Source organism: Archocentrus centrarchus, chromosome 4 (assembly GCF_007364275.1).
Source record: "Archocentrus centrarchus isolate MPI-CPG fArcCen1 chromosome 4, fArcCen1, whole genome shotgun sequence".
Taxonomy (NCBI): domain Eukaryota; kingdom Metazoa; phylum Chordata; class Actinopteri; order Cichliformes; family Cichlidae; genus Archocentrus; species Archocentrus centrarchus.
In genome coordinates, this window is record NC_044349.1 from 36,587,092 (window position 1) to 36,611,665 (window position 24,574).

The 24,574-nt window shown below is 45.9% G+C and overlaps 2 protein-coding genes across 2 annotated transcripts; both read right to left on the minus strand.

Annotated features, from left to right (window-relative positions):
* Positions 1–1,096: 1,096 nt before the first annotated feature.
* jade3 (jade family PHD finger 3) lies at positions 1,097–16,381 on the minus strand. The gene is made up of 12 exons (XM_030727751.1): positions 16,205–16,381; positions 13,892–13,959; positions 13,742–13,801; positions 12,178–12,260; positions 11,927–12,084; positions 9,426–9,616; positions 8,682–8,893; positions 8,261–8,428; positions 7,134–7,250; positions 6,313–6,768; positions 5,729–5,846; positions 1,097–4,933 (listed from the first exon to the last, which is right to left on the minus strand). Exons 3-12 carry the CDS (start codon positions 13,788–13,790, stop codon positions 4,137–4,139), a joined length of 2,349 nt encoding a protein of 782 aa, XP_030583611.1. The 5' UTR covers positions 13,791–13,801; positions 13,892–13,959; positions 16,205–16,381; the 3' UTR covers positions 1,097–4,136.
* An 808-nt stretch (positions 16,382–17,189) lies between these two features.
* On the minus strand, positions 17,190–22,915 carry rp2 (RP2 activator of ARL3 GTPase). Its single transcript, XM_030727989.1, has 5 exons — positions 22,394–22,915; positions 19,263–19,931; positions 19,058–19,172; positions 18,405–18,490; positions 17,190–18,319 (listed from the first exon to the last, which is right to left on the minus strand). The coding sequence occupies exons 1-5, from the start codon at positions 22,556–22,558 to the stop codon at positions 18,236–18,238; spliced, it is 1,119 nt and encodes a 372-aa protein (XP_030583849.1). The 5' UTR covers positions 22,559–22,915; the 3' UTR covers positions 17,190–18,235.
* Between the last annotated feature and the right edge of the window lie 1,659 nt (positions 22,916–24,574).

Below are 24,574 nucleotides of genomic sequence, written 5' to 3' on the forward strand. Positions count from 1 at the left end.
TGGTTCACTGTGTACATCACATGGAGCCTCGTGCTCATCACCTGATGATGAAATTTACATCATCCTACGTCAGCAAGCATAAACTGCGCTGCGGCAGGCAGAAGTCAGTCCTCTTGTACTCCTGCCTGTGGTGCATGCATAGGTGGTGCACTGTAATGTAAATTCTCTGCAGATGAACTGGACAGTCACAAAAATAAAAGGAGGCAGGGTGGAGAGGGGATACATGCTCTGCAAATATGGTTTACTTGCACACACTGGACACTTCATCAGGTACACGTTGCTATAGCAGGCAGGACCCTTTGTCCTTCAGAGCTGCTCAGAGACTGACAGCATCACACAGCTGCTGAGAACCTGGATCGAACCTGCTGATCCAAGGCAGGATGGATCCATTCTGTCATGCTGTTTACACCAAATTCTGACCCCACCATCTGAATGCAGCAGAAACTGAGACTCCTCAGACCAGGAAGTGTTTTTCAGTCTTCTGTGGTCCAGTGTTGGTGAGCCTGTGTGAACTTTAGCCTGTTTCCTGTTCTCAGCTGACAGGAGAGGCACCCTGTGTGGTCTTCTGCTGCTGAGGTCCATCTGCTTCCAGGCTTGATGTGGAAGTGTTCACTGGAATAATTAGATACTTTGAAAAAATATGTGGGAATATTATGAATTTTGCTTGTGTTTTACTGTTCTACATGAATGTTGATGGTGGGACGGGCTTGTTTATGTGGATCACATGTGGAGGAAGAACAGCTGAAGCTAAAGGTGGCGCTAATAAATAGAAATGATCAAATCTAGAAACATTTAGAAATGACATGTGTTTGATCTTTCAGCTTCCTGGGATGGAAGTGCTCAGGCTGAGCTGGAGATTATTTGGTCTATCTCAGCTTCTCCATCTGGTCAAACTCTGAAACAGCCAACCAGAAAAACTGCTTCCAGAGCCGCCTTCATGGCTTCCTGCTCCGCTGTGCCCTAAATCTGGCTTAAATACAGCTGCTGTCAAATTTCTCTCACATAAAGGGAAAACCATTTTAACTTTTCCACAATCATTTCTAAAACCAATCAGCCTCTTCACATCAGCGCGGCCTGCAGTCGATTCAACCCACACAGACTTTTGTTTAAAGACTTTATTTAAAAATGAACTTTCCAAACGAGGAACAAACATGAAAATACATCCATAGCTTCTCTTTTCCAACATGTTAGTGTCAAAATGTGCAGTCTGCTGGTCGCACAGCATCACTAACACAAAAAGGTGTCAAACTGACAAGTGATGAAGGTCAGAGGTTTCTGATTTTTATTTTTTTTAATCACGTAGTGTTTCCTCCAGCAGCTCAAAGAGAAGCTGCATCCGCTGGTGTGAACATCCCTCCTCCTGGTCAGAGCTACAAGTCAGGGTTAAATCGGGTTTTTCTTCCCACAGCTGAAAAGTCCTTTAGTTTGAACAGCGTCTCCTTTAAAATCACACAACAGTCCAGAGCTGGAACTGGAAAACGATGCATGTCCCACCAAATATCAGGCGTGACGCATCAGACCTGATTCGTTTTTATGTTTGTGTTGAGACATTGAACAAAGAGGCACGTGAAAAGCTTTTTGTGTTAAATAAGAAAAGAGCTGTGTAAAATGAGGTAAGAAAATTAAGGTATCAATTGAAAGCACAAACTTGGCATCTGTATAAAAAAAAAGAAAAAGAAATAAGAGGATCCGGCTCTCAGGTTTCTTTATTCTGCAGCTCCTCCCAAAAAAGAAACTCATTTTAAATTCCAATCGCAGTATGATGGCAAGAACGGCTCCTCGGGCTGATGGCTGGTGATGTTCTCATGAAGAATAAAGTTCCATTCAAACTGTCATTTCTAAAGAATATGGATTCAATTGATGCAATAAAGCAAATGTGTCTTTAAAATAAAACGAAATCTGAGCGTCAACTCGCAAAGGAGCTGCAATCACACAGCCGCACAGCGTCGACGTGCAGAGACCGTAGGAACGCAGACACGTTTCTGCATGAACTTTCTAACTGCCTCTCTGCCCTGATGTTCCAGTGTTGATGGTTAGCTCTGCAGGATAACAGGCTTCAGAGTGAAAGGCCACCAGTCTGAGGTAGCCTCACAGAGGCTCTCATTCTTAAGTCATTAAAAGAAGCACCAACTCACTCTTGCTGGAAAGTCCAACGAGGACATCTGAAAGATAGCAAGGCAACGTCTTCAAACTTCAGCATCAGTCCAAAGTTTCGACTGGCAGTGGATTTTTCAACCAACACTCGGAGAACAGACGGTCAGTTGGCAGTGAACAGGCAGGAGTCTGTGCCCGCTCCCCGCCCTAACCCTCTTCCTCAAAACGAAACAAGCTGGCGTGTCGCTGTTTTTAAATCCACTCAGAGGCATCTGCAGAGGAGCTGCACATCACTCACACTGACATTGGAAATTTTAGTAACTACTGAGTAGTAGTTTACTCACTAATGATTAGCTTCTAACCTGAGTGTGGTCAGTCGAGCCCTAAATGTGTTTTCATGATGTTCAAATTAAAGGAAGGTCAAACACGAGGTTTAAACGCCACTTTCTACAAAGAATAACAGAATCGGGCTCCTCGCAGCTCTGAACAATTTAAACGATCCCCGTTTCTCTCACACCGGCCCCGCTGACTGAAACAAGCCATTTAGCTTCTCCCCTTTTAGTTTCTCCTGATTGGCTGCCCCTCTTTAACGGTTTTTATCTCCAGGTGGGCAGGGCTTCTAGCTGCTCTTTGTGACCTCACGGAGGTCCACGAGTAGAAAGAACTGAGATAAACTGAGTGTTGAGAGCAGCTGGAGCTTGGCTCACAGGGATGACTGCACACACACTGACCTCGTTATCAGATAATACTAACATCAGCACAGGAACAGCAGAAATATGACAGGAGATAAGGAGAAGCAGAAGAGGTCCACTTTAACAGAGGAGCTCTGCCAAATAACATTTTTTCTGGACTGAGCAGCAAAACAACAGCTGCAACTCTGCAGCTCTCACCGCTCGATTTCACAATAAAAGTCCATGATGATGAAGGCTGATCGTGATGACTGAAGACCTTGGATTTCTTTGCTTTCCGTGACTCCAGGTTCAGTTTGTGTTGCTAAAGGACGCACCGTGGAATGTTTTTCTATATCTTCCTGTTTCACATCCTGTAACCAGCTAAACTAAAGAGTGCGTGGAGAGTTCCTACACACAAAAGGCATTCGTGTTTTTAGAAACGTAAAAGAGCCACAGCAGCTCAGTGTGACGGAGGAGACGAGGAGCAGAGCTCACCTGGTGTGTCCACACTGACACTGAAGTGCTGATAAACTGGAGCATCTGTGGTTCAGCCGCACAGTATTTACATCCCTAATTGAACATTTGTACAGCAGTTTTAGGCAAATCAAACCTGTGTTTGAGGAACACGACTCATCTGTGCGAACTACAGCCACAAATAAAGACAAACACGAGAATCTCTGACGACATTTGTTCCCCTCGAAGCATCGGGCGCTGCTTCTTCATGAATCCTGTTGTCTTCTTCACAGCAATCTGCTCGTTAAGTCTGACATCACTGACCGTTTCCAGGTCCAATTCCTCCTTCACTTCCCAAAAATCAAACTCAGAGTTAAAAATGGTCCAAATTCTTTCAGCTTTGAATAAGAGCTCATCTTGAGGGTCCCTGATGGGCGGAGACAAACACCATCAAGGGAAAAACAAAACAAAACTATCTTTAAGTGTAACTTTTTTGCGACCACTGCAGAGGGCCTAAGGTCTCAGGAGGACGAGACGGGAAGAGGACGCTGAAAAAGGACCAAAACTGTCCACACGGAGTGATTCGGATATCTGGTGTCTCAGTGGGCTGTAGGTACACCGAGTTTTTAAATATCAGCTTAAAGACGTGCTGCACGTGAATCCCGCTGATAAAAAGCTGACGAAGAGACAAAACTCTGCAGCACGTTAAAAAGACGAGAACTTCATCCAACGCAGGAGACGCTCGAACGGGAAACACGGTCAATACGTCAGCACTTAACGAGCAGACCGCCTTCACGCCGCTCCCGCGTCTGCGTGTAAACAGCACCGTCATGCCTGCGGCGTGTTCTGCTCCCTGATGTGTTTGAAGTGTTGGCCCAAACTGAAGGGCGAGGAGCGAGCGCAGTACACAAACAGCCGTCACCTCTGCATGGAGTGTCTGGAGCCCAGCGACTGCTTCCCTTTCCTCGGAGCGTCCGGCAGCCCGAGCTGCCGCCTGTGCTGACCTTTGGCCTCCGGCTCCGAGTCGCTGAGCTCGAGGTCGGGGCAGTAACCGTCGCTGTCCTGATACGATCGCATGCTCTTCACTTTGTGCTCTGACGCAGGTTTGGCCCACAGCCTCTCCTTGGCTGTGCTCTTTCGGGACAGTTTGTCAGACGCCCGCAGGTCCTCTGTGGTCCGGACCAGGTTAATGGTGGCCTCTTTGAAGGACCTGCCAAAGTGCTCCATGGCAGACTTGCGAAAGCTGCTCTTGTCGCTCGCAGCATGCCGGTCAGCGGGCGTCTGGCACGAACTGTCCCTCTGAGCCACGGCCTTCTCGAGCAGACCGTTAGATTTGGCCACGCACGCTCTGTCTTGGTCCAGTTTGCCGTTCCCGTTGGACGACTGGCCGTGCAGAGCGGCGTGCAGCGTTAGAGGTTTGCCGCTCAGTTTAACGGGTGGCGGCGTGCTGCTCGGGTGGCTCTTGGAAGACGGTCGGCTGTTTGAGCGCTCCTCTCTGAGACTGCGGCTGTGCAACTGTGGCTTCCCCTGACCCGCCCCCTCACCAGCATGTTCACCGACGTTCCCACTATTGTCCGGGCACAGCGGCCCACTCCCAGACTTTGAACTGGGATTTCCATTTCCAAGACCTGAAGCTTTGGGCATTTTCAGCTTTAGGGTAATCCTTGGAGGAGGCCGAAACAGAGTGTTCTCCACCGCGAACGATGCAGGAAGACCTTCAAGAAAACGAAAGTTCATTTTTTAATTAAATTTTAATTTCCAGCTCCATATTTTATTTGTACACTTCATCAGAGAAGCTTCATTCAGTTTAAACAAACCTTACCCATCTTCCACTTAGGCAAGTGTTCTCTAACTTTTTTCTGGCATGTAGCACAAACAATGATTTTACCTTTGTTTGGGCTGAGCTTCATTTACATTTTTGAGCCCTCGTAACTTGATACGTACAGCAGATATCCATATGGAAAACGCATTTAGGCCAAACCAATTTTACACTGTAAGAGTCTAAAGACAAAATCTAATTTTTGTCCTCTGAGCATCAGTGTGAGGATCCATCAGAGTCTGAACGAGCTGCAGCCGTCTGATGAGGCAGAGCAGCAGAAACCAGCACAGGTCCCCGGGATCTTTGTTTCTCATGATTCACTGCAAGAACCTCAACAAAAGTACGGTATCTCAGGCTGACTCAGAGCTTTCAGTTAACCTTTAAAAGTTGTGTTAAAAAATTATCCAACACTGTAAAATTAATTTACTAATATTAGGGTAAAATTTACTTTCTGCGGTTAACTGAATTTATGAAAGAGCACAGAGGGGGCTGTGCTGTCAGTCATGGGAATAAATACTGGAAAAACTCAGAGTCCCACTTTGAAGGCTCAGGATGTAAAGTTTTGCCCAAACCCAGCATGTTTGCATCTTCCATTTTTACACTGAAGTCCATTAGCACGCCCCGACCCTGTTACATAAAGACAAAGAGAGAAAAACAGGAAAAGCACTGAGATCGTGCTGCTTGTGCTCACCAGCAGACACCTCTTGGTTCATGAGCTTCACGTGCAGGTTGAACATTTGCTCCTGAGCTTTACTCTGCAACAGCTTCAGCTTCTCCCGCCGACTCACCATGTAACACAAGTTCCTCACCTGCACAGCGACGGAAATACGTCACGATGGTAAAGACAGCAGGACACACTCAGTCTGTTGGATTAATTTACTGACAGTGAGTTCACTGCTCAAAGACTCCTCAGAAACAGTTTCTACAAACTGATCTGATCAGAATAACAAACCTAAAGCTGGAATCAGTAACAATGTATCTAATATTGTGTGTACCTGCTCAGGAACTGTACATGGAAATTAGCTGGAAGATAAAATCTGGTACGAAGTGTGAGGGTCACACAAACCGACCAGCCAAGTCAGCCCAAACTGATCAGAAATAAAATATTAATTCTAATACAGGCCCTATAAATGTAACCTTATAAAATACAGTTTTACACACACACACACACACACACACACACACACACACACACACACACACACACACACACACACACACACACACACAGAATGAAGATCTGGACTCAGCACTGCAGCATGAAGGAGCACCCACCCTCTCCAGATCCTGCCTCAGGTGCATGAACATGCGCATGCGAGTGTGGATGCTGTCCTCCTGCGGCTGCAGCACCAGGTTCTCCTCCTCCTCTTTAGGGGGCAGCAGAGCTTTGTTAAAGTTGCTTTTCCTCTTCAGCTTCCAGTACTGGTAGATGAAGTCCACCAGGTGCTGGGAGAGCCCGAGGTCCTGAGCCAGCTCCTCCGGCTGGATCAGAGTGTAGAACTCCTCCTCCAGCTCCTGCAGCCTCTGAGCACGCTGGCCCACCTTCCCCGCCTCTCCGGGGGCTTTGGATCGAGCCGGGCTCAGGGCCTCCCCGGCTTTAGGCTGGCTGTGCTTGAGGCAGTAAGACTTGAACTTAACTTCGTCCCCTTCATCCAGGATGGTCTTCATCTCCAGGCTGTGCTTGAAGGCACATGTCACATGGAAGGGGGTGGTGCAGTTCTTTACCGAACACTGTGCAGAAGGAAATGAGTGACATGGACAATAATCGAGTTACCACAGCAGCTTAAACCAACTACAGAGCAACTTAACCCTTCAGTGGTGCTGTGATGATTTTAATAATAAAAATGTTTCCAACCAAGAATGTCTTTACAACTTTTCATGTGGAAGTTATGTGGAAATATGTCTGTTTTAGCATTGCAGGCTCTGTAATTTCCTCTTCTAACCTGCTTTGTGATGTTCTGCAGTGAACCGTGGCTAACAGAGTTCCTGCTGCAGAAGCTCTGATCAGGTCATCTGCAGAGCGGCCATTTGTCTAAAATAATGTGGAATGCATGACGGTGGTATGAAATGGAGATAAAACGGAAAGTCTAACTCACCTGGATGCACGCACCTGTCTTCAGTTTACACAGACTGCAGATCAGAGACCAGCGGCTGGGGGGGATGTGGGAGACTTTGGTGATGGGCTCCATCCTCTCAGGACAGGCAATGCTCACCTGCACGATGAGGGGAAGAAAAATAAGGAGATGAAGCCCAAACAGAGGATTCAGGTAGTTTCACAGAACATCATCATATTAGATTGTTGTTATTAATAATTTCTGTGTAAGTGGTCCTTTATAAAAGGTTTACTCAGACACAGTTTATAGAAGGAAACCTTTTAATTGTCTTTATAAAAAAATTAATCTTTAATAAAATAAATCCACAAACCAAAGCAATAATCCCCGTCAGGCTCTGATAACCCGACTTTAGTGTGAACGAAGCTTTGAAATAAACTTTGTGGCACAGATGATTCAGTCTGCAGACGAAGGCTCTGCCTCCATTCGACCTTTAAATACTCCACTGTTAGGATAATAAGGTACTATGTGTCTGATTATTTGGGACTTTGAGAAGCTTTTTAAATTAAATCCTGGATTTAACAGGAGGAGAAGCTGATATGGGAGAAATATGCTCCGCAGTGTTTTGGTGCATGGGGCTTCAGTTTATCTGCTAAGGCTGTTACTGATTTAGGTTTGTTTTTCTGATCAGATCAGTTAGCTACAGGACTTCAAACACCTTTCAGCCTTCAGTATCTCTGCTCCAGAACCCGGCAGCTCAGCTGCTGACGGTACCATCTTAGCAGATGCTGTGAGGGGGCCGTGTGAAGTCTGACCTCCTCATAGGAGTTACCTCATGAATGCACGGTTTCACTGGCTCAGAGCTTCAATGGGTGACATTAGAACAGCAGCACTGAGATCTAATGTCAATAGATTTATGTGATAATTCACATGATTTTCTGCAGCATTGCTCCATTTACATCACCAGTGTTGCTGCTGCACTTTTAGCCTTTTCTTTATAGATCTGGATGACGTGTAACACCTCTGACTGAAGTAGGCACGACTCAGCTGATGCATTTGTGCAGATGTGTTAAACTTGCCTAAGTATTTTTACTACACATTAAACCTCTTGAAAAATCACACTGGGAGCTGTTTGTTCATCATCCTGTATTCCATCCAGCAGCGTTATTTACCTCTGGGATCCACAGGGCACAGCTCACATGGGCCCACTTGGTGCCGGCTCGCGTCGCCTTCATGGCACCGCCCTTCTGTGGACACAGAAGACACTGCGGGTCGATGCCGAGGACGCACGTCCGACACAGCCAGTTCCCAACAGGCACCTTTACAATGCCGTAGCAGGCCTGTGGAGAGCGCAGCAGGCACAAAGAACGTACAGTAAGCTCATGTGTAACCAGAACATCCATCAACAGAATCTGAAAATGCTTCAAAAACACCACGAAAAAAAAAAAAAGTCATCCAAGCAGAACAAGTTTTGTCTATTTAAGAACAAGCAACAGCTCTGCTGCCCACACAGGCTGAGGTCAGGGCTGAAGATCAGGAGAAGGTCTCCCGAGCATGCTGAGCTTCACCATGCAGCAGACAGATGTTGTGTACCTGGTGCACACAGATGTTGCACTTGTCACAGAACACCATGTCGTTCCCTTCCTCGCTGTCTGGGGAGCGGCACACGTCGCAGATGACGTCCTCGTCGTATTCGATCCCCAGACCCTCCACCGTCTCGATGGCGTGGTTCATGTTGTCGTGGCAATGCCTCTCCAGGGCCTCCATGGCTCGCTCCATCGTCAGCTCACCCATCGGCTCCAAGCCTGGGAGACAGGGCGGGACAACACCCTCACTCAGACAACCAAGCAATAAAATACAGACGTCTGGAGATATTCAGAGGGCGGACAGCTCCCCCTGGTGGGCGATACAGATACTGCAGGTGGACACAATATGTCATTTACAATGAACAGATTAAAGGTTTTTATTTCCAGCTTTAACCAATTGTGAAAATACAGCCAAATATTTAATTAAATATTAATATTCAAAAATCTAAAATACTCAATTATATTAAATCAGATTATTTTAAAAATAATGAAGCCAGTAAAACAAAGCCATGAGACTTCAGTTGCATGTTATCCTTCATTTATTTGCCATCGGTCGATGCAGGAGGGGTCCCGTTCTTCTTTTCATTGGTGGAAAATGATCAAATGCTAATCAGCCTCAAACAGATCATTAAAATATAAAAATGAATGGCTGAAAACAGACAGGAGGAACTCCTCCATCTTAGTTTGGATTTAAGGTTTCAGCGGATGCACCGTTCAACATCGCTGAACGTCATTACGGTGCCGGTCTTACCCATGCGGTCGAGCTCCCGGTTGAGCGCTTGCAGCCAGTGGAGGTCCATGTCATCCAGATCGTAGCGGCACATGGCCTCAGCCAGCTCTTTGATGCTCACGCAGCCCGGCTCCGTGGACTCCTGGCTCGAGCACTGGATGTACTTCCTCTGGTGGGTGTAAAGCACTTCCTTTGGCTTCTCTGTGATTACTCTGAACACAGGAAACACAGCAGACCTGTCAAACTCTCTGAGGAGTTAAGCAACTGGTAGGAAAAGGAAATAATTGTACTGATCGTAACCCAGCTAACAAAGACACATTTAATGGTCAAAGCTGTGCTGATTACTCCTGCACTGAATAAGATGAGAGAAACCAGCTGAAGATCAGGATCAAATTCAAGCACTTTTTAAGCACTTTCACAGTAAATTTTTTAGATTTTCCAGGACATTAAGGGGTCATTCCCAATTATCACTATTTTCCAAAGTGTACAAAGAGTACTCTTTTTCAGACCCCCCCCCCCCAAAAGTGTACAAAGAAAATTTTTATCTTTTTTCATGACATTTAATTTCTCCTGGTTCTTTGGTATTTTAATGTCATAGGAAGTATTAAAAACACATCGTGGTGTTGAAAAATTCTGGAAATCTTGGTATCAAACATACTCTCTTATCTGTTAAAACATTGTACTGCACTGCATGTACGCAAAATGTACACACCGCCACTCTGTACACAGTGGCAGTGGAGTGATTTGTCATCTGAACAGCCGGTCTTGTGCCAAAAAGTGATTTCCAGTATTTGCCAAAAAAATTATTTATATTGTTGTAAATAACTTTTTTGACCTATAATCTGTCAAACATATCTCAGACATCATCTCTTATGAATGATATCAACTCATTTGGAGTCATGAAGAACATTTCTGTCACATGGTAGAAGCTGCAGTCAGTTTTTGTTTGCAACACCGGCAGCCAGTGTTGCCAAGTTAGTGACTTTATTACTAGGCCTTTTCAGCCCCCCCCCCCAACACTAAATTTGTTGCAACTAGCAACAAATTTTGTGACTTTTCTGATGTCATCGGGGACTGTTGGAGATATGGCAGTGTTGTGCCGAAAGTAATTTCCGGAATTGGAAAATGGAAAGAAAGAAAAAAGAAAAAAAAAAAAAAAAGGTAGCACGGTAGCGCAGTGGTTAGCACTGCTGCCTCACAGCATCTGAAAGGTCTGGGTTCGATTCCACCTTGGCCCAGGCCTCTCCCTCTCTCTGTGTGGAGTTTGGAGTATGTTCTCCCTGTGCTTGTGTGGGTTTCCTCCCACAGTCCAAAGACATGCACTTACTGGGGTTAGGTTAATTGGCTACACTAAATTGCCCATAGGTGTGAGTGTGAAAGGTTGTTTGTCTTTCTGTGTTGGCCCTGCGACAGGCTGGCGACCTGTTCAGGGTATACCCTGCCTCTCGCACTATGACAGCTGGGATAGGCTCCCGTGACCCTGAACAGGATGAGCAGAAGTGAATGGATGGATGGGGAAAAAAAAAAAGGCTTTATTTAATTTGCCGTAGATGAATACTGGGTTACATCTTTGTGAGTTCAGTTCATCCACACAGAGCAGTAAACCTCAGAGCAGCAGGTCAGCTGATCACAGCCTGCACACCAACATCATATATCTATATATATAAATCTATTATATTTTTATATATATATATATTTTTATATATATATATATATATATATATATATATATATATATATATATATAGATCACAAACTTCATGAAAATTCTTCATATATATTAATAGTATCTGTATCAGTATCGGCCCTGTATTTACTTGGCGAACACTCATTAAAATGGTGACTCTCAGGCTTTGGGGGAGGGGCGGGGTCACATGCAGCCCAGGTGGAGAGATTTTCATTTTACACTTTCCGACTCATTTCATTTCTCCGTTTCATAAATGAACTATTCAATCAGATTGTTTTTTATAAGCGGTTACAATTTCAAGCAGTTTCAAACACTTTGTCCAAAATTCAAACACTTTTCAAACCTTGAAAGGATAATATTAAAATCCAAGAATTTTCAAGGATTTCCAGCACCCGTACGAACACAGGATTTAACACAGAAGTTTAAATCCTGTGTAAGCAGAGGCTCCCAGTCCTCCCTCTCCCCAGCCTCCTCCTCCTCCTCTTCTGGGGGCCACTGTGGCGTTCCCAATCTAGCCAACAGAAAGTCCCTCCAGCGTCTCCTGGGTCTGCCCAGGACCTCCTCCCAGTGGGAAACACCTCAACTGGTTCCTATTGATGTGGTGGAACAGCACCTCTCCTCTGAGCTCCTCCCAAGTGACTGATCTCTAAGGCTGAGTCAGTCTAACACGTGGTCATCCACTCAGCTACAGGTCATTCATTTTGTAAACTTGCTGCTGTGGTTGCATTGCCTTAGAAACAAGCAACAACTCAACCCTGATGAGCATGCTTATGTATTCAAACTCTCCTGAGAATAAGGTGCCACATTTAGACCTGTGGGAGACGGTCAGACTCACCTGGCGGACGGCTCCGGGATGGTGTCCGGACTCGCCAGTACCTGGACTCCTTTCTCCCACTCCTGCTTCCAGGTGTCTGCCAGCAGGTAGTAGTCCTCTGGGGAGACGTGGTGGGAGTCAGGCAGCTTCATGGCACTGATCAGGTCTTTCCTAAACACCTGCGAGGGAGGGGAGACATACACAGGTAGTCAGATGCCATCCTGACATTAACCAACACTCAGCAGAGTCTGACGGCGAGGATGGAAACTCACCTCGGCCGGCTTCTTCGGGTTGGAGGCCGGCGTTCCAGGTATACTGCCATATTTGTTGGAGGAGCAGAAAGAGGTCGATGGACCTAAAAGGATGAAGAGTTTGAATAAAAGCTGCAGAACTAAATGAAACACAGTTTGGGTGGGTTATGTGTCACTCAGGGAACATCCACAGGAACATAGTTTTGGTTTTGCCCAGCAGCTGCACCATGTGACTGTTTCAGGACCCTGAGCTGGAGACGCCCATTAGATCACTAAATGTTGTGTCCCTCAGCAGTCAGCAACAAGAATAACAATTCCTTCTATTGGCTGGTCCTCGTATGAGAATAAAGGCTCAGGGGTTCAGAGCCCTGCAGCCTGTGGCACCGTCTCCCACTCCCACTACGTTTAGCTGACTCTGTGGACTCCTTCTGAGGCCTGTTCTTGACTGGAACGGTTTCCCGTTTTTAACTCAATTTTGTGTTTCAGCATTTTGTTTTCTTATTTAGTTTATTGTGTTTTACTGTTCAGCACTTTGTGACGGCTCGTCTGTGAAAGCTCTTCATAAATAATCTCTTAGAATTGTGTTCTGTTATAGCGAACCGCTTTAATGTCATCTGACATTTGTTTTATTGAATTTATTACGTTATTTTACTTCAAAAAGTCGCTGTGTATTATTCAACTTTTACTTAATTTATACTTCTTTGTTGAGCCGCGATGCAGCCCACGCGTTGCCCAACGCCAATGCTGGCATTTAATCTTAGTTTATGGTGGTTGCATTGGTTGTTGAATAATCTGGGAATCCCAGTAAAGATCGACATGATGGTACACCTCATCTTCGTCCCTGCATCAAATTGCAAATATCGAGCTCTGCTGGGAGCAACAACGGCGCCCATAAACTAGGCCTTATACCTGTGCGTGGTGTGCCTGTTCTGCTGTGCAATGCCACATCCAAAACACCAGGTGTAGGTGGAGCTTCTCACTCTGATCCATTCTCATCAGTTGATTTGAAAAAACGGCAGCAGAAGTAACCAGAAATGCACGCGAGGAAACAACAGTCCTGAACGGACCAATCAGACGCCGTGAGCAGTGGAACTGTGGATGCAACAGCATTTTTGGAGTTCTTGTGTGAAACCTGCCACCACTAGGGGGCGAAGTGATGCCATCAGTAAGGGTAGCATTGGGTCATCACCTGACAGCTCACAGTTTATGATGATGTCGCGGCACCGTTGGGAGTCTGACTCGATGATTTTTGGTTTATCATTTTATTAGAAAGGTTTTGGACAAGCTGAGTTTTTTTACAGAATTTGGATAAAACCTAAACAGTGCTGTCACAATGTTTTAGTTAGGCTGTTTGATGTTATGTAGCACTGCTCCACATGTTAACTGATAAGAGAGAGAGAGCTCAGTTGGCATTACACAGAAACCTGTGTCGTCACCTGGGCCATTTGGACTAAATGTCTCCTTTCCATGACGTGTTCGGATGTTCTGAGTGTTAAGTAAATGGGGCGTGTGGAGGCTCGGGGCGCGTGGAGGCTCTTTGCACAGTAAAGGCTTTGGGGAAGCTGCACCGATGAGCTTGACTCACTCTCATTGTCTGAACTGTCACTGCTGCTGGAGGACCGGAGACGTTTCATCCTGTAACATCCTGCAGAAGAAGAAGAGATTAAAATATTGATCATTTAAAGGTTGTAGGAAATCAGAAGTTTGTGAACACAAAGAAGAAATTTGTACTCACTGTAAATTTCACAGTGAAAAGCATGCTAGTAGATTCTTCTGTTGGACATTAACTGCTGTATTTCATATCTGCAAATCAGAAATAAATCAAATAAATTACAAACTAACTTTTGCCTTAAAGATTATTTTTACATACTGATTAAAATTTATTGATGTACATCAATTTCATGGTGTTTGTCTTTTTATTGTATCTTTATTTTAACTGTCGTTCATTTGTTTTAAATGCTTTATCATTACATATGACTGGTTTTACTAGTTTTTGTTTTCTCCATCTGTGAAGGAGTGAGCTGTCCCACAGACAGGTTTACTGACCGTTCACACACACACCACAAAGTGGCTCTTTAAAAAGATTTGGTCTAAAACATCTTAAATGTTATCTTTCCAGCAGCTTTTGTGAACAATTACATATTTCAGATATAAACTACCTCATATGGTATATTTTTATAGCATATTTGTGTCAATAAATGGGTAATTAAAGAGGTCAGAGCACCGTTTTTACAGGCAGGCTGTGCCTCACATTCCCCATGAGGACAGAAGGAGGAGCCACGAACCCAGCTCCTCGCCTCAGTAAAAAAACAAAAAAAAACCTCACGCTCAGCTCGTGACGACTTACAGTGATTGAAGCGGTCACTAAATATAACTGCAGGTTCTTTCTGACAACTAAAAGCAGAGCAGAAACTTTTAAATCCTCAGTCTCCAAGTAAAGATGGCATTTTGAGTCCTAATTTGTGACTTTACACTCGACTTTTTTCCAGCATTTTGAACTCTCAAAGCTTCAGAAGTATACGAGATACACATAGGAAGTTCTCATTTCACAATCTAAACCCAAAATCTGGTTTTTGTTCAGCACAAACTGAGCAGCTGTAGCGTGATGCAGTCTGATGTCGTTGACGTGAAGCAGCAGAAACCAGCGTCGGTACCTGCATGTTTAATCGGTTTCTGATCATTCACTGGAGGAAACTTCACAAAGTGCATTATGGGTAAACCTTCAGGGATTATATCACCAAGCAGGACAGGTGGATTGCAAGCATCACAGTCTCCGTGGGCTAAAGACAAGAAGGTGAAGCACCAAAGCTGCAGATCCTCTGCTGACCAGCAGAGGCACCACAGTGAGTCAGTCGCCATAGTCTCCCATGTTAAAGCTTTCCAGCAGAAATCAACATGTTTACAGCCTGATACAGAAACTGCTTTAATCTGTAGCTAATTCCCCCCTTGATAAAAGCTGAGGGGGGGGGGGGGGGGGGGGGGGGGTATGACGTTCCTGTTTGCCCTCCACCCTCTCATCCCAACCGCAGACTGCATATAGAAGATGGACGTGCCATCACCCATCAGTTAGTAAAGTCCCGTTACTAAGCCTTGAGTGTTTTGGACATTGCTATTTCACAACTGTGAAGTGGATGAAAGGAGAAACTGACACCGGCCACAAGCCAATGAGCATGCGTGGATAATTCTCCTTTCTGACCCTAACGATGACCAGAATTTACAAAATAAACTATGTTTTATTTAACAGGACTTCAGGAAACTGTTTACTGAAGTCAGAGTGCGGCAGCTGAGGGGTGTAAATGAAGCGTCGCCCCCTGCTCGTCATCACAAAGCGTGCAGGTTTACTTAAATATAGTATCGGTCTGCGGTCCAAATACGGTCCCGTCTGGCTCCAGAATAAAGCTGAGACCAGCAGCCAAAACTTTAAACTGACCAATGTGTGATGTCACAGTGGCCCCCTCCATCTTTTATATACAGTGTGTGTGGTGGCTGTCCAAAGAGATTATAGTGCGTGAACGGTCTCGTTATTCGATAATAGGCTGTGACAGGTGTTCTCCACCTGACACCTATAACCTGGTGGGGGGGGGGCTGCACGGATATGACGTCAGGTTATTAAAAACGCGCATCTGACAGGAAACAATGAGAAGAGGTTGCCACAATGTTTACCTTTCTTCCAACTCCTGGTTTGCGCTGTTTCTTTGCTCACCTGTAAGTAAGCCTTTCACACACCTTGGTAAAGAGTTGGCGCCAAACTGTAAAAGGCCCGCGTGCTCGGAAATCAAGCACGGGCGCCTCCGTCATACAAACATGTCACTTCCTCAGAGTCGCTGCTGCGGGTGTTTGTGCGCCTCCACCGGGCTCATTACTCACGAATAAGAACCGGGAGCTTCTGAAACACCGAACCCAGCAGCCGCGGACATTTACGGGGCAAAGCAACAGCAGCAGCTGTCCCGGAGAAAGAGCAGGCCCAGGCCCGGAGGGGACGTCCAGGGCCGGTCCCGGAGCTCGGACTGAACACGCGAGTGTACCGTTCACGTTTCTCCCGTCATACCTGCAGTCCGTGCGCCGCTGCTCGACCCAGTCCGCTCCCACGGAGGCCCACGCAGTCCTTAGAGACTCGGTGTTTTGTGTCCCAGAGCCACAGCAGGAGCATCCGGCGCTCCGTCCGATCACCAACACGCCACAACGGACCTATTGTACCGCGCGGCCCGCCGGGTCCTAAACCCCGCCGGCCGCGGCCCGCCTCCTGCTCCTTTCATGTTATCGGTGGCAGGTGGTGCATTACCGCCACCAAGTGGGGGGAGTGTGAACTACACACCGCCAGCAAAACAAAACACAGCGACTCTCAAGATCTTCTTCCTCGGTCGGCTGCTCCCTTTAGGGGGCGCCACAGCGGATCATCTGCCTCCACCTCACCGTATCCCAGCATCCTTCTCTGTCACTTCAACCCTCTGCATGTCCTCCTTCACTACATCCATGAACCTCCTCTGAGCTCTTCCTCTTTTCCTCCCACCTGGCAGCTCCATCTTCAGTATATCCACCATCCCCGCTCTGCACCGTCTCAGCCTGCAGCAGCTGTGATTCTGTCACGTCGTCATGGACCAAAATCTCTGAGATTTCCAGCAGCTTGCTGAATCGGAGCCATGAAGAATTAAAGCAGCTCTGGAGGAGAAACTGGGTCCAACCCAGTACTAGCAAGGTGTACCTAATAAAGTGTCCTGTGAGTGTGCAGAAAGTTTCAAACATGAGGAATCTTACTGAAGCACATCAGAGCGGATAGAGACGGGAGATCCAGGTGAATAATTGAGAATCACGTGCTCATTAATGCAGGTCAAACAAGATATCACGCTGACCTTTGACTTCCTTACACTCACATCTGGAGTGAGAAAAAGAGAACTGAGATGTGACTCAGCAGGAAGTTACTGACAGCCTCAGTTATGCTGTTTTCCTCACATTTCCACCAGAAATGGAAAAATTCACCCGACCGCAGGAAAACGCTCAAAGCCAAATCTGCAAAAGCACAAAGACTACAAACAGATCCTTCAGCCTTTAATGGGACTTTATAAAGACATTTAAGTGTAGAAACAACAAACGACAGAAACTGCGTGCACAAGTACAAAAGGCTGGAGTCGGCGAGGAAGGGAGCACGTGAGCGATCTTCCTGTTAAACACCTACTGAGTGAGAGCTGATCATGACCTCTGAAGGCTTTAAAGTGATCTTTAGAAGCTTTTCGTGCTGAACTTCCAAAGAGGAAGCTGAGAGCTTCCCTTCTTCTTTCTGACATTACGCCCTGTTTGTGTAAAAGTTGACCACAGAGTTCGTGCTGCTGACTCGTCTCTCGTATCCAGATCATCGTTTTTTTTTGTCGGCTCGGCCTGAAACTCATTTTCATGCAGCTTTATCTTTCAGTCATTTAATTCTTGGAGTACAAAAGGACGTAACAGATAATTGATCTTTGACCAGATATCAGGATTTAAACTATTAATTTGTTTCTATACAAAAACATCATGTATAAAACAGTTATTACAAATTTTTAAAAAAAATGATTACGAGGTGCTTACATCAGAAACACAGCCACTGTTCACACATTTGATCGATTGATCGATCGCTCTCACAGTCCAGCTTTGGCCTAACGATTATCATCAGATACACAGCATGTTCCAAATATGCACATTTAAAGAGAGCAGAGACCGTTATCTAAACCACACACACAAATAAATCCTCATCGGAAATAAAAATGGGATTTTTCATATAAAACACTCCCTCAGACATCCTTGTGCTCATATTTTTCCAGTAGGCCTATTTCACTCATTCAGCAAAGCTTTAAATAAAAATGAAACGTTTACAGCATGGAGCTACATTCACAGTGCGATGAAGCAACATGATTACCAGATACATTCATAAGAGCATCAATATTCACAGCACTGAGCGGCTAAAGGGCGAGCCCCGTCTTTCTATCACAGACTTTATCAGACATTTCTTTACATTTTAGCCGCTCTTATTTTTTCAGTACAAAACGAGGCAAATCGATAAGTTCGGTCTGAGCTGGATGGCGTCGAGGGTGGAATCAGCTCAAACCATCTACAAGCCCATCTGCATGTCAGCAAAGTTGAAGAAGTTGTCGACGTCTCGAGATGACGTGTTTTTGTTCTCAGACACAAAAACCTGCAGGGAAAAAGAGACACGTTCACATTTGGACAGAGTTTCTGCGTGAACTCATAATAATCAGCCTGAAACATGGCGCGCTCACCTTGGTCCCGCTGAACACTTCACTGGTGATGTTCTTGCAGGCTTCAACGACTCCGTCACCATTCAGCTCGAGGGCAATGACGGGACCTGTGGTGGTAAAATATGAGAGTCACAATCCTTCAGTACTCCAATGTGTGTGTGTGTGTGTGTGTGTGTGTGTTGGTCCCAAACAGTCTGTGGATGCAGACTGATAACCAGGTGAGCTAGCATTAGCTGATAACTCCACCCTCTTGTATGAATATGGTCACTTCTAGAAACAAAAAAACCAACATGGCAGCAGCCAAACACTAAAACTTAGGCTTTAAAATATGCGGTCCAAAACCAGCAGGTGGCATCATTGAAGCTATGTCCATCTTTTATATGATCTATGATCAGCAGTGGAAAAACTGGCAGCGCAGCACGTTTTTATCGTGATTTAATCTTCTGGAAAACTTCAGGAAGAAGCGAGCTGAGCTGAGGTACATTTTCATTTCAATCACATTTATTTAACAGGACCAGCGTTTTTTCTGTTGTCCAAGAAAAATTCCGTAAAATATCTAAAGAAGGAATGAAAACAAATATTATATATGGCTGCCGATACAGTGTGTGTGTGTGTGTGTGTGTGTGTGTGTGTGTGTGTGTGTGTGTGTGTGTGTGTGTGTGTGTTTTGGGTACCTTTGGTGATCCACTCAGTGAGATCATCTGCATTATTCTGAAACACTCTCTTCACATCTTCAGGCCGCATCGAGACTTCTTTGGTCTGGATCAGCACGAAGCCTTTTGCGGTCGCCTGAGCACATCAGACGGGGAGACAGTTTAAAGTTCGCAGTGAGTCGTGGAGCTTTCAAAGATCTGTCAGTGAGCACGCTCAAAGACTCACCTCATCAATCAGCTTGCGGGCGTTTGCGGTGGTGTACTCTCCAGCGAAGAAGACAAAGAGGCAGGACTCCTCGCTGTCCTTGCGCCTCCCGCCTTTTGTCAGAGGCACGATGCTTCGCTCGGGGTCGCCCAAGACCCGAACCGACTTGAACTCAGACTCGGGATCCGGCACCGGAACAAAATCCAGAACTGCCGAATCCTCTGGCAGCAGGCCCCAGTTGTTCTCCCCGGACACGGGCGTGAAGTCGTGGATGTTGCTCCAGTTGTTGTTGAAGATGCTCAGCCCAGCATCCTTAAAGTGGAAGGCCAGGTCGGGGTAGTAGTACTGGAAGCAGCCGAATTTCATTCCCGTGGATGACTCGATGATGGGCTGGGTGGCGCAGCACAAGAACACCTCCATCTTTTTACAGTCCCGTGTGCGAAACTGCTGACAGGCCACCACGCACTTGATGTCTTTGCAGTCCCTGAAAAACACGCTGCCTTTGACAGGTCCCAGAACGATGCGGCAGTTGACACAGTCATCGATGGTGATGGTCGCCGAGTGGTCGAACACGTAGATGTTGCAGTTCTCGCACTCCTGGATGACGAACTGTTGGCCGTTCAGTTTGCCAGGCAGACGGCCCACCGTCACATCTTTGAGGCCGGTCAGCATGTAGTCCTTAGGGTCCACCTATGCAAAGACAGAGGACAGGATTCAAACCACTGTTTACGCTCAGAGATGCACAGATGCATTTTTTTTTTAATTCATCCATCCATCCATCCATCCATCCATCCATCTTCTTCCACTTATCCAACTCGGTCACAGGGAGCCTATGCCAGCTGCCAGAGGCAGGATACACCTGGACAGGTTACCAGCCTGTCATAGGGCTAACACAGAGAGACAGACAACCATTCACACCTGTGGGCAATTTAGGGTCACCAGTTAACCTAACCACCTCAACTGGACAGCCGCCCTTCCACTGAGACCATTTCTGATGAGGCTTCAGTGAACAGTAGAAGGTCCAGATGCATCTCTCAGGTCCTGTGTCAGGTCTCTGGTGGATTTGGTTGTTTCTTAAGGACGTGACTTTCAGACATTGTTTACCTGCCGTAGCTTTTTAGGTCTCACGCTTCTTTTGTTCTCCACGTGTCCAGTTTTAACAGATTTTTAAAGACACACTGCACACCATGCTGAGATATGCCAAGTTTTCAGCAGCTTTCCCAGGATTACTTCTTATTGGCAGTACCTAAAGTCCGGACAGTTTGCTGCTCCATCTGCATGGAATAAATTACAAATGGATCTAAACCTGAAGGAGCCGGTCTCATTAAATGTTTTTAAGACCATGTTAAAGACTTTGATACACAGATGTCTGGTTGTAAGTGTTTTAATTGATTTTGGATAAATACAGATTTCAAGTCTAACCATTTTAATTCACTTCTATGTAAACTGCTGGTGTACGTGTCTGTTTTTATGTAACTCTCTACATTGCTGCTAGTCCTGGCCAGGTAAAAGAGATTTTAAATCTCAGTGGGATTTGCCTGGTAAAATAAAGGTAAAATAAATACTCGCTGTGAGAAAGTGCTGATCCTCAGCTACACATCGACACCGAGAAGGATTCAAATATTTGATGTCCGGGACTCCGGGAGCCCGTAGGCTGCAGTTACACCGAGCATTTTTAGAAACTACAGACAGATGTCTGTAGGACAATAAACTGTGCTGACTGACAAACTGGAGGCTGTGGGACATGAACCTGTAACAGCTTCTAGAGTGCGTGTTTGAACTCCACTGATAAATGCACACAAAGAATGACGGCTGTAATCTTAATTTTTTTAAATCATATAGTCCCAAAAGTCCTGCATGTAGGTCTTTAGACCTGTTGCTGCAAACATTCAGATTTCTGTATGCCTCTGACGACAGTGCCACATCAATAAAGAATGTGTGTTATGCCCCACTGCAGCTGTGTAAAAGGGGGTCTGCGGTGCGGTGGATAGTTTGGTTTGTCACTTTTAAAGGTGCGACATCCTGAGAGTTGCTGCCTCCCTGGTGCACGGTAAACCACATGGTGTTTGGTAGTAAATCTGATAATGAGATAATGCTGGCTGCGTGGTGGAAGGGGTGGGGGTGCTGTCGGCTGATAACGAGCCTCGCCATCTTAACTCGCTCCTCAGCTCGCAGTTAACACGTGAAGCTGAGTATGTGGCCGGTAGACGGCGTCTGATGACCTTCAGACTCTCTCAGGAAACGTGTTTACACACCAACACAAGGACAGAAGAACAGGGTCAATGGCTAAAAACATCTTTGTCATCATCTACCGATCGCTGATTATTAATGGAGCGCCACAGTCGTGGCGTTACAGGGACGAATCAATAACCGGGTCCCACAGGGTTCAATGCTGGGCCCACAGTTAGAATATAAAATGGTTTTAGTTTTCTTATTGAGTTTGAGTGACTTCATAGAGCCTCTTCATTATATGATATTCAGCTGTTTATGGAGCATTTTACTGTATTTAAGTTTTTATTTACTGAGTGCCTTCATTTAACTTGATGTCTTCTGTTTAACTGAGCTGTTCAGAGCATTTTTACCTGATAGAGCTTTTCGTTATCAGCTGCTGCTTTGGGATAAATCTTACTGTGATCCACTTACTTGATGTTACGGGTATTTTTTTGGGTTTTGGCCTAAAACGGCTGTCTAAGCTGGAGCTTCAGCCTGTTCTGTGTACTTTAAATGACTTATTTATTTTATAAAGCCTCATCATGGCTTCCTATCTAGCTTTTTAGAAAGAATTTTATCTTTCTATTGATTTAATTCATTATATTTTGTGATATATTTATTTGTATGCTTTTTTAAAATTCAGATTTGTACTTAGAGAGTTCCTTTTAAGCTTTCATATCTACAGAGCTCTCACTGAGCTGCTACACTTTGAGCAGGCTTTCTTTAATATTCTGGCCGCTGTAAGCGGATCTTCTGGGATAAATAAAGTCTTAATTTGCTTCTAATATGTATTTATGTGCTTTTATGGGCTGGTTTCTTTGTAAATGTCGACGGAACCTGAAATCACCGCGCCCGGGAGCGTTTCCTGCATCCTCCTGCAGCACACAGGTAAAGGTGTGTTCAGGTGAGCTGAGAAGCTGAGGTGAGCCGGTGCTCCTTACCTTCTCCCTCCGGTCCCAGCTGTACTGCTTCGGTGCCTCCTCCGCGTTGTTGCCAAGGGGAACCGCGTTGCTCGTCGTCGTAGTTTCGACGGTGGTTGTCGTCGGTGCCCGTTCCTCTTTTTCCGGCGACTTTCTTTTGGATTTCTTGGAGAAGAAGCACCCCATCGCGGCCTCGGGCGGCGGAGCGGGCGTGTGCGGGTTTCTGGGCTCGGAGGACGGAGAACCACGGATGAAGCTTCGCTGGTCGGCTCGGTTTCAGCTTCCCGTTTCACGGCTTCGTTTCGCAACCAATCGAAACCCCGAGGATCGCTTTGTTAGCCAATCACAGGCCTGAGCGGAGTGACGGAACCGCGTTGACTTACGGGGCGTTTATGGTCAAGTAGGAAAGAAGAGCTCCACAGCCAAAACGCAGTCTAACGCTCATTTACGTTCGCAAAACAAACACATGCGCAGACGACACATTCAGTCCAAGTACACGTAAAGCTTTAGCTTAACTGTTTATTTGGTTTTATCGTTAAATAAAACGTTTCTTAGAAAACACAATCCCCAAAGATCACAGTATAGGAAACTGTAACATCAGTCTCACCTAAATACCTGCATGAGTAGATTAAGGAGGGTCAGTACCCACCTGCCCAGGTAAAAACGAAAACCCGTTTTTTTTTTGACAGAACACCGCAAACGCCACGGTGGTTACACCCGGGCCACGCCCCCCACGGCTGCTTCCTCCATAACAAACAGTGGGTATGAGAGTTAGAGGCCGATGGGAAATAATGAGCTGAATCCGGAACAGTGTCTGCTATAATCTGACACGCTGATATGTCGGCTGCGCTGCAGCCACCAAACTGTGCATAACAACGACACGCAGCCCCGCAGACACACATAGATTAGCTCGCAGCTTAAGCCACCAGCCGCACTAAAAATAGGTAATCCACCGCCCATGCGGCTGCGCAGCCTGCACCCCCCAGGCCAAAGAAGAGGAAATGTGATGAGTGAGTGTCTGAGGAGGGTTCACCCATTATAAATGATATCCCTAAGGCAGACAGAAGTCTGCTCCTGATTATTTCTCCACACCTCACAGATGTTCACAGCTGGGGAGGACCAGTCCTATCACACACCATCACCACCGTCATCACACACAACATCATCACCATTATCATCACAATCACCATCATCATCATACACCATCATCATCTCTGCTGCAGGCTAGTTGGCTTTAAAATGCATTTCAGGAAGAAGCTGCTGCTTCTAAAAGATCCAGTTTTCCTCCCACTGACAGAATCAATCCAATCAAATTTCATCAAATGTCCAAAAGTGTGAATGTACGCAGAGAGAGATACCACAGCTCAAAAAACACTCAGAGGTGGAGCAGGTGTCCCACTCATCTGTGTAAGGCCTTCAGGGATGCAGATCTGCTCAGATCTCTGCCCCCCCCCCCCCCCGAACTCTGCTGACTTTACAACTAAAAAACAAACAAAAAAAGTTATGTCATGCCGACTCCAACAGTCTGATGTTGTTAATAGCAGCTCAGTGCATCCGCAGAGATGGAGAAAATTCCGCGATGACAGTTCGGAGCGCCCCTCATGGAAGGAGGTGATCCATCTGCTTGTGCAGCTAAAGAAGAAGAGAAAACGCATCTCTTGCTGTCCACACTGCAGCATTTTAGATATCTTTGAACGTTTGTCATTGTGGCACATACATAGTTGTAATTATACATGCCGGTTTGTAATGTGGTTTAAAGTCTTTTGTGTATGATTGAATGTGTTGTGTATCCTGTAAAGGTGACCCAGGTGTATGAGGTGTATGCAGTGGCGCAAAAAGTGCGCCACTGCACTTTTTGCGCCACTGCCCCTACGTATTGCATGCACGAAGGGGGCGCCAAAACGATGTGGAAAAATATTTCTCTTGTTGCATTTTCTGTATTTAAGAGCTGTGCATATGACATGATCAATAACAGAGGCGCTGCGCTGATTAGGCGCCCCTGTGCCCCTTCACCTCCCCTCCTCCTGTCCCATTTAAAGACAGTCGGTAAGTTATGTCATAGAAGTCTTGTATTTTATAAGTCCATGAATAAGTGATCTGCACACATGAACACAGTAAACGTTGAGAGGATGCGGATGGTGCGTTTTGTGTGTGTAGTGTTCTAGCTAGCGGTTGATCGCAAGGCTGGGCTGAGACGCTTCA